This window comes from Heterodontus francisci, chromosome 4 (assembly GCF_036365525.1).
Source record: "Heterodontus francisci isolate sHetFra1 chromosome 4, sHetFra1.hap1, whole genome shotgun sequence".
Classification (NCBI taxonomy): domain Eukaryota; kingdom Metazoa; phylum Chordata; class Chondrichthyes; order Heterodontiformes; family Heterodontidae; genus Heterodontus; species Heterodontus francisci.
The window spans coordinates 12372882-12382405 of NC_090374.1; the positions used below are offsets into that span (position 1 = coordinate 12372882).

At 48.7% G+C, this 9524-nt stretch overlaps 1 protein-coding gene across 1 annotated transcript; it reads right to left on the reverse strand.

The window, feature by feature from the left end:
- Positions 1-618: 618 nt before the first annotated feature.
- On the reverse strand, positions 619-7058 carry LOC137368896 (C-C motif chemokine 19-like). The gene is made up of 4 exons (XM_068029145.1): positions 6892-7058; positions 5974-6100; positions 4638-4775; positions 619-2703 (listed from the first exon to the last, which is right to left on the reverse strand). Exons 1-4 carry the CDS (start codon positions 6962-6964, stop codon positions 2688-2690), a joined length of 354 nt encoding a protein of 117 aa, XP_067885246.1. The 5' UTR covers positions 6965-7058; the 3' UTR covers positions 619-2687.
- Between the last annotated feature and the right edge of the window lie 2466 nt (positions 7059-9524).

Sequence of the window (9524 nt, forward strand, 5' to 3'; positions counted from 1 at the left end):
TCCAATGTACTCTGTGCTGAGCACAGCCTCCATGGTTATGTGGTTAGGCACGGCAGCCATTTTGCGCATGGCAAGATCCCGCAAGCAGCAGTGCCCACCCACTCACATGGCTGAAGGAGGGACACAGGGTGCCAAGTCAGCTGATTTCAGCCAGGTGGACGGAAGGAGGGCGGGAAGGGGGGAGGGGCACTGGGGCACCCCTGGTCAAGGCAGAGGGTTTGAGATCGGCCTGGGGTTCCCACAGCAGGTCCCAATCCTTTGCGTCCTTCCCCCATTTGGGTACCTGTTGGTAATAACAAACTCCACTGTGATGCCTTTCTTGGTTGAACGACCAGCCCTTATACTCAGCATAGATTCCAATCAAAGAACAGCAATTGCTAGATTTTGGTTGGACCAGAGTACTAAGGGTGATGGAAACAAGGCAGGTGAATAGAGCTGAGCTACAGATCAGTCATGATCTGATTGAATGGTGGAACAGGGTTGAGGGGCTGAATGGCCTCCTCTTGGTCTTGTGCATTTGAGTCAGGTGGCTGGAGACTGTGCCTTGGGAAGAAAGCAGTTGTCATTCACCCTGGCTACCTTAGGAGAGCGAAGGAAAAATGCTCAGAGAGACGAGTCTTTCATTTCAAATGATCTTTATTAATTTTTTCAATACTATAAAATGTCACAGAATTGAAGATTGAAAACTAAAAAAAAAGATACAAGTGTTCAGCTTTAATAAAGGACACAAATCAATCAAACAGCTTATTGTGGCATGGAAACATGATATTTATAAAGGCAGATGCCATCATACAGAGAAAGATCCCACAACCAGCCTCCAAAAAAGCGTGAGACTACAATAAGGGGGGTGGGGGATCAGATTCACCAGAGACTGTTCCCACGTGTGGGGAGGAACACTTAAAGCATGCGCTCTGACATTTAATAGAATGTAAACTGGTGAATAGCTGCCTCAGGAGAGCGGGTAGTACGCACTGAGCAGAAACTGCTCCATCCCCATGACGGAAACAAAGCTTTAATTGAACATTCACATTCAGTATTCACATTATACTGGGATCAAGCTTTCTCTCTGTCTCTCTCTGTCTCTCTCTCTCTCTCTCTTACAGTCACATTGTTTCATTTTATTTGGCTCCACCTTAGTAACCTGCCGATTGAGGGCAGGGATGCTGTTGCCAAAGAAACGGAAGAGTTCCCATTCCAGTCATTGGCACCATCACCCTGCCAACACTGACAGATACAAATATGGCTTATTCACATTCTACAGGATGATTTCAAGCACAGGATTGGTGGGGAATGGAGAGGGTCCCTCCCACAGTCCCCGTCAATCACTGCATATCAAAACAATGCAAAATTAATGCAGAGTTACTAAACCCCCGAGATTGGGAGATGCTACAAGTCTCAGGGCAGGTACAGCATGGGTTAGATACAGAGTAAAGCTCCCTCTACACTGTCCACATCAAACACTCCCAGGGCAGGTACAGCACGGGGTTAGATACAGAGTAAAGCTCCCTCTACACTGTCCACATCAAACACTCCCAGGGCAGGTACAGCACGGGGGTTAGATACAGAGTAAAGCTCCCTCTACACTGTCCCATCAAACACTCCCAGGGCAGGTACAGCGTAGGTTAGATACAGAGTAAAGCTCCCTCTACACTGTCCCATCAAACACTCTCAGGGCAGGTACAGCACGGGGGTTAGATACAGAGTAAAGCTCCCTCTACACTGTCCCATCAAACACTCCCAGGGCAGGTACAGCGTAGGTTAGATACAGAGTAAAGCTCCCTCTACACTGTCCACATCAAACACTCCCAGGGCAGGTACAGCGTAGGTTAGATACAGAGTAAAGCTCCCTCTACACTGTCCCCATCAAACACTCCCAGGACAGGTACAGCACAGGGTTAGATACAGAGTAAAGCTCCCTCTACACTGTCCACATCAAACACTCCCAGGGCAGGTACAGCACGGGGTTAGATACAGAGTAAAGCTCCCTCTACACTGTCCCATCAAACACTCCCAGGGCAGGTACAGCGTAGGTTAGATACAGAGTAAAGCTCCCTCTACACTGTCCCATCAAACACTCCCAGGGCAGGTACAGCGTAGGTTAGATACAGAGTAAAGTTCCCTCAAAAAGGAAAAAAAACGGGGTTAGATACAGGGGGGTCTGGGGTGTAAAGGCACCCTCGACAAAAATAAACAAAAGGGGCCTGGAGTATAAAGGCCACCTTAAAATAAAAAAGGGGTTAAAAAAGGGGTTAGATAAAAAAAGGTTTAAAAAAAGGTTAAGTACAGAGTAAATCTACCTCAATAAAAAAAATGGGTTAGATACAGAGTAAAGTTCCCTCTACACTATTGAATCTCTGAAGGATACATCTAAGGCATTCTGTTTTCCACATTAAGCACCCTGACTCTCTGAGTATGATGTCCAATTTAGTACGAACTAGTGCTGGTTTTGTGCTGTGGGCAGCTTCCCTTGAGATTGCATTTGAGGCTATTCATTCTCAGGTCATATTGCACCACTGCAGGCAGGAGAGACAGGAGACTTTGAAAGGCAGTTGGTCAGCGTTGGACTTTGTTAACGGATACATCCTTCACTCTGACCTCAAGTAATGTCATCAACTTTGGTTTTTGTTCATTTTTTCCTATCAATGTAGACGGAAAGGGACCGGACGTTCGTCGACCATCGTCTCTCCTCAGGCCTGTCGCTTCCTGCAAAGAGAGGAATTAATATCCATTATGCAAGTTGAAACTTCGAATGAAACAGCAAACAGACACAAGTGGGATCAGAATCAAACTCATGGACTCGGCCAACCTCCACCTGTCCCTTCACCGATTGTCCAGTGAGCAATGGTGGCTGATTGGCTGGGGGAGGGGATTAAATGGGTGGGTAGAGTCCATGATAGGATAGGGTGTACATGGGCTGTGGATGGAGCAGCTTAGATGGGCTGAATGGCCTTTGCTTTTCCCTACTTATTTATCTTTCAGTATTGGAATCTCATTGCATCGATGCCTGTGAATAGACCAGATAAAGACTCTGCAGTGATGGTAACTGAGAAGTCAGCCCAAAGGGTCCTCTGGGAGGGGGGGAGGGGTGGTGGTGGGTGGGTACGGTGGGACACACGGGAAGGGGTGGGAGGAGGGAATTTGGGAAGGGGTGAGGGGAAGGAGAGTGGATTTGGGAAGGGGAGGGGTTTGGGAAGGGATGAGGGAGAGGGGTGCTGGGAAGGGGAATGGGGGAATGGTAGTAGGGGGATGGGAGGGGTTTTGGTAAGGAAAGGGTGAGGGTATTGGGAAGGGGTCTTGGGAACAGGAGGGGGGAGGGGATTTGGGAAGGGGGAGGGGGAGAGTATTTGGGAAGCAGAGAGGGGGAGGGGGTTTGGGAAGCAGAGAGGGGGAGGGGGAGAGTATTCGGGAAGCAGAGAGGGGGAGGGAGTTTGGGAAGCAGAGAGGGGGAGGGGGAGAGTGTTTGGGAAGCAGAGAGGGGGAGGGGGTTTGGGAAGGGGTGAGGGGGAGGGGGAGAGTATTTGGGAAGCAGAGAGGTGAGGGGGTTTGGGAAGCAGAGAGGGGGACGGGGTTTGGGAAGGGGTAAGGTGGAGGGGGAGAGTATTTGGGAAGCAGAGAGGGGAGGGGGTTTGGGAAGCAGAGAGGGGGAGGGGGTTTGGGAAGGGGTGAGGGGGAGGGGGAGAGTGTTTGGGAAGCAGAGAGGGGGAGAGTGTTTGGGAAGGGGTGAGGGGGAGGGGGAGAGTGTTTGGGAAGCAGAGAGGGGGAGAGTGTTTGGGAAGGGGTGAGGGGGAGGGGGAGAGTGTTTGGGAAGCAGAGAGGGGGAGAGTGTTTGGGAAGGGGTGAGGGGGAGGGGGAGAGTATTCGGGAAGCAGAGAGGGGGAGAGTGTTTGGGAAGGGGTGAGGGGGAGGGGGAGAGTATTCGGGAAGCAGAGAGGGGCAGGGGGTTTGGGAAGCAGAGAGGGGGAGGGGGAGAGTATTCGGGAAGCAGAGAGGGGCAGGGGGTTTGGGAAGCAGAGAGGGGGAGAGTATTTGGGAAGGGGTGAGGGGGAGGGGGTTTGGGAAGCAGAGAGGGGGAGGGGGCTTGGGAAGGGGTGAGGGGGAGGGGGTTTGGGAAGCAGAGAGGGGGAGGGGAAGAGTATTGGGGAAGCAGAGAGGGGCAGGGGGTTTGGGAAGCAGAGAGGGGGAGAGTATTTGGGAAGGGGTGAGGGGGAGGGGGTTTGGGAAGCAGAGAGGGGGAGGGGGTTTGGGAAGGGGTGAGGGGGAGGGGGTTTGGGAAGCAGAGAGGGGGAGGGGAAGAGTATTGGGGAAGCAGAGAGGGGCAGGGGGTTTGGGAAGCAGAGAGGGGGAGAGTATTTGGGAAGGGGTGAGGGGGAGGGGGTTTGGGAAGCAGAGAGGGGGAGGGGGTTTGGGAAGGGGTGAGGGGGAGGGGGTTTGGGAAGCAGAGAGGGGGAGGGGAAGAGTATTGGGGAAGCAGAGAGGGGCAGGGGGTTTGGGAAGCAGAGAGGGGGAGAGTATTTGGGAAGGGGTGAGGGGGAGGGGGTTTGGGAAGCAGAGAGGGGAAGGGGGTTTGGGAAGGGGTGAGCAGAGGAGAGAGTCGGGAAATAAAGCTGTGAACTAATTGAAAAGAACAAAATTCTCACCTTTTATTCTGGGACTTCTGTTGCTTCTTTTTCTGAGCTGATCTCCATTTCTTCTTCTTGTTGACTTTGTTCATCAAGTTTTTCACCCATTTTTCCATTGGAGGGGCACAAATGCGTACCTTAGACTTAGTCAGGAACCTGTTGGGAAGGTGCAAGGTTAGTCACATGTTCTAAGCTCCAGATGAAGAAAGAGTTATCAGCAGTTTTTCCATTTCCTGTTTTTCCCTCCACAAGCACTTCTGAGTCTCCTGATTTGGACCACTCGCTACTGAGGCTTTCAATGAATTTTCTTAAGTATCAAAGCAAGGCTTCGAACTCAAGCCCACATCCCACCTCCTGATCCCCTCCTCTGTTCCCTTTGCCCCTTATCCCTCCAGTGGCTTCAGCCAAATGGTTGCATTTCGATGTGGCAGAAGACTAAAAGTCTCCTTGAGCTGATCAATCAGGGTCCATCCCTAATCTAGCGATGTTTAGAATCCTACAGCACAGAAGGAGGCCACTCAGCCCATTGTGCCTGTGCCAGCTCTTTGACAGGACTATCCAATTATCCCCTACTCTTTCCCCATAGTCCTGCAAATTTTTCCTTTCCACGTATTAACCAATTCCCTTTTGAATGTTACTATTGAATCTGCTTCCACCGCAATTTCAGACAGTGTGTTCCAGGTCACAGCACCCCTCTGGCACCCCTCTGGCACCCCTCTGGCACCCCTCTGGCTCTTTTAACATTGGTTTGGGCCACTTTTTTTGTTTTCAATTACCCTGAGATGGAGAAGTGTAAAATTAACACTTGTTCTAAAGTGTGTGTGTGTTCGTCTATGTGTGGGCATGTGTGCATGTATGTGTGTGCGTGTGTGTATGCGTGTGTTTGTATATGTGTGTGGGCATGCGTGTGTTCGTGTATGTGTGTGCGTGTATGTGTGTGCGTGTATGTGTGTGTGTATGTGTGTGCGTGTATGTGTGTGCGTGTATGTGTGTTCGTGTATGTGTGTGTGTGTATGTGTGTGCGTGTATGTGTACGTGTATGTGTGTGCGTGTATGTGTGCGTCTATGTGTGTTCGTGTATGTGTGTGCGTGTATGTGTGTGCGTGTATGTGTGTGCGTGTGTGTGTGTATGTGTGTGTATGTGCATGCGTAAGTCTGGTAAGCTCAGGACTGGCTGTGGCTATATTGCCCTCCATGGCCTCCCACATCCAGTATGTGGGCCTACGCCTGAACCCTGCCCCCTTGGGTGAGAACCAGTCCCAGTTAGGGCCAGGCAGCAGAACAAAGAGAAGAGGTGGAAAGCGCACCCAAAGGTGGGAGAAGGTGTGATGGAAAACCCTGACTCAGTACTCACATGACAGCGTGGATTTTGCAGCCCTTGCCGGGTAACTGTATTGCGTAGCTCCTCACAATTCTTGATGGGATTTCCTTTGAACCTGTGGCGAGGCAGCAATCCTCCAAACTCTTGCTATTTTCACTGGCTGTGAGGAAGAATAAACAGAGAGTTCAGATTCATTCATTAATCAATGGAGTGTTTCTCATCGTACATGAGCTACATTGTCAAACCCTATCCATCTTTACCAGTCCTACTGCAGAGTGTGGTAGTGCCATGATAATGATGCTGGAACACGTACCCCAGCCTGTTGGAGAAAGGGCAGGAGTGGAATTGGAGGGAGAAAGACAAGGTGCGTTAGCTGGAATTGACGACGTCATGCAGCATATTTAACATGCAGTGGGAATTCCGCTGAGGACTCCCAACTGCATCCGTAGCCTTTTCTCTCCTTAGTTGCTGACTGCCTTGCTGTGCATTTCTGATTTTTTTTTCAATCAGGTTTGCAATGCCTAGAGGCTTCGTACCGTTATTAGGGACCTTTGCACACTTCAAAAGCCAATAAAAAATTAAATAGATAAGAGAAGCAACCAAATCTATGGTGAAAGCATAGAATGATAGCTCAGAAGGAGGCCATTCGGCCCATCATATCTGTGCCGACTCTGCAAAACGTTCCCCCTTCAAGTTCTTATCCTGTTGCCTTTTGAAAGTGACTGTTGGGAACCTGCTTCCACTGCACTTTCAGGCAACACGTTCCAGATCCTCACATGAAAAGTAAAAAATATCGGCATCTCCCCCCTGGTTTTCTTGCTGATTATTTTAAATCTGTGCTCTCTGCTTATTGACACTCCTGCCACTGGAAACAGTTTTTCTCCCTGGTTATTCTATCAAACTGCCTTGATACAGCCTAAGTTACTCCTTACCTCAGAGAGTGCTACTGACCTTGTGAAATGCTCCAGAGAGCGGCGGAGATGATAAACAGGAGAGCAGCATTGGAGAAAGTCGACCTCCTCATAATGAGATGTGGACAGAAGCTCTTTGGGCAGGTTTAGCTTCAGCTCTTTCTCTCTCTCTTGAGTTCCAGCTGCTCTGAGCTGCTCTACTCTCTTCAGCCCCTGCTATTTATACTCTCAAATGGCTGGAGTTTCACTTTGAGTCACCACTTTCATCTAACCACAGAATTATCTGCCAACCTTTGACAAGCTCTCAACTATTTATCTTGGCATCGGTTCAATGCTTGATGCAACTTCTTGTCAATCAGCCATCCATTCTTTACTTCTTGGATTCTGTTGCAACTCTTCTCACATCTCAACCCCACCCCCCCCCACCCCCCACCCTACCCCCCTCACTCTTCAGAATCTATTGACTGGGAATTAAAAACTGAGTGCTTGCAAATTCGATAACTGTGGGGACAATGTGTGAAAATGTTCCAATTTTGCATTATTTCTGCATTGGTTTCGCCATGATGTTCAGGCATTCAGACTTCCTGATCTCGGGATGACTCTTTCCCTCCATTCACCCTCTCCTCATCCAGAATATGGGCACACTGCCAGCTTCAGTCAGAGCGTACAATCCCCCCGGTTAATGTTTTACTGCTGATTTGTATTGCCTTTGTGTTGGGGCTCAGCCTGCAGGAGCAGAGTGTGTCTGTATGGCTTTGCACTGCACTCCCTCCTAAACCCTCCACCTTAACACAACTGCCGGTGAAAGAAAGGATTGTATTTGCATAGCGGCTTTATAATGTTTATCACCATCTTCTCCAAGTACTTTGCAATGGGCGATTCGGGTGGGCAGTGACTGATGCAGGTAAATGCAGCAGACATTTCGAACAAAATCGCGAAAAAGCAAAAGACCATTGCATCCGCTGTGGGCTAAGGGGTGGAAAATTGAAAAAAGAAAGAACTTACATTTCTTTAGCATCTTTCCCGACCTCATGACGTCCCAAAACACTACACAGCCAATGAAGTACTTTTGAAGTGTAGTCACTGTTGTAATGTAAGAAACACAGCAGCCAATTTACACACAGCAAGATCCCACAAACAGCAATGTGATAATAACCAGATAATCCGTTTTCGTGATGTTGGTTGAGGGATAAATATTGGTCAGGACACCGGGAAGAATTCTCCTTTGAAATAGTGGCCATGGGATCTTTTGCAACTGAGGCAGGCCTTCGGTTTAATCTCTCATTCAAAAGGCTGCACCTCTGGCAGTGCAGCTCTCCCTCAGTACTGCACTGGAAGTGTCAGCCTGGATTCCGGGCTCATAATAAGTGACTGGGAACAGCGAGAGTGAGAGTGTGAAGGTGCCAGATGAAGGGCCACATCAGAAGATTTGGCCGATGCTCTCTCAGCCTTGTCCCAACTGACTGGCAAATGCCAAGACCAGGCTGTCCGCCTCAGAAGTTAAGGCAGACATTATCAGGACAAATCTCCAAACCTGTGGTCTTGATAAATACTTGACGGGCAAAAAAATTAGCAATGTTTTGGGAATGAGTGGAAGAAGTGGGACTAATTGGATCGCTCTTTCAAAGAGCTGGCACCGACACAATGGGCTAAATGGCCTTCCTCTGTGTTGCGGTTTGATAATTAGTCACTTGGCATTATGCCAAACAATTGGACCTGATTATAAACAACTTTCCAGAAAGACTGAACTGGCTGTGGTTCAGGAGAAACTTCTTCACCCAAAGAATGGTTTGAGCGTGGAACTTGCAATCACAGGAATAATTGAGGTGAATTAAAGGTCAACTAGCTGACCCGAACCAGACGGGACACAACGACGTGTCTCGGGTTTGGGTTGGGTCGGGTCGCACTTCCAGGTCCATCATTCAGGCTCGGCTCGGGTCGGGCCGGGTCGGACACACTCTATCACCACCTCAGGTAAGTGGCTCCACTGTTAGTGTCATTTTTGCACTAGTAAGGTGGTTTTGTTACAGTTATTTTAAGCAAGATACAGTAGATAGATACATGGGGAGGGAGTAATAGAAGGAAATGGGGATAGGCTTAGATGAACTATGGTGGAGGAGATGGGCCAAATGGCCTGTTTCTGTGCTGTAAATGTTACGCAACTCTCACAATTTAGGAATTGCCCCCTTGGATTGTAAAACTGCTAATGCCACTCCACAACTTAAGAAGGGTAACAGATAAATTAGGAAATTATAAGCCTATTCGTCTAATGTCAGCTGTGAGAATGCCACTAGAATGTATTATGAGTCCGACTGAGAATTTGGTGAAATATGAACTGACCAGAGAGAGCATGGATTTGTAAAGAGTAGGTTATGTGGCAGAAATGCTTTGAATTTTGAATTTTTTGAGGATAAGGGTGTGATTATGAGTGTTATTTATATGAACTTCCAGGAGGTATTGGACAAGGTTTCACATTAGAGCCTGTTAACAATGATGAGAGTGCATGTAACTGGAGGTAAGCTACTGGCTTGGCTAGGAAAATTGGTTAGGAGACAGGAGACAGAGTAGGGATAATGGATATATACCCAAATTGTCAGGATGTGACTAGCAGTGCCCTCTGGAATCTGTACTGCCTGCACAGCTTTTCACTATCATTATAAATTACTTGGATGA

Bases quoted from the DNA above. Each gene is read 5' to 3' on its own strand.
- LOC137368896 (XM_068029145.1), bottom strand. From the start codon at position 6,964: ATGAGGAGGTCGACTTTCTCCAATGCTGCTCTCCTGTTTATCATCTCC. The intron at 6,101-6,891 runs GTCAGTAGCACT...TCTTCCTCACAG, and splicing joins TCTCTGGAGCATTTCACAAG to CCAGTGAAAATAGCAAGAGT. The intron at 4,776-5,973 runs GTGAGTACTGAG...CCTTCCCAACAG, and splicing joins TGCAAAATCCACGCTGTCAT to GTTCCTGACTAAGTCTAAGG.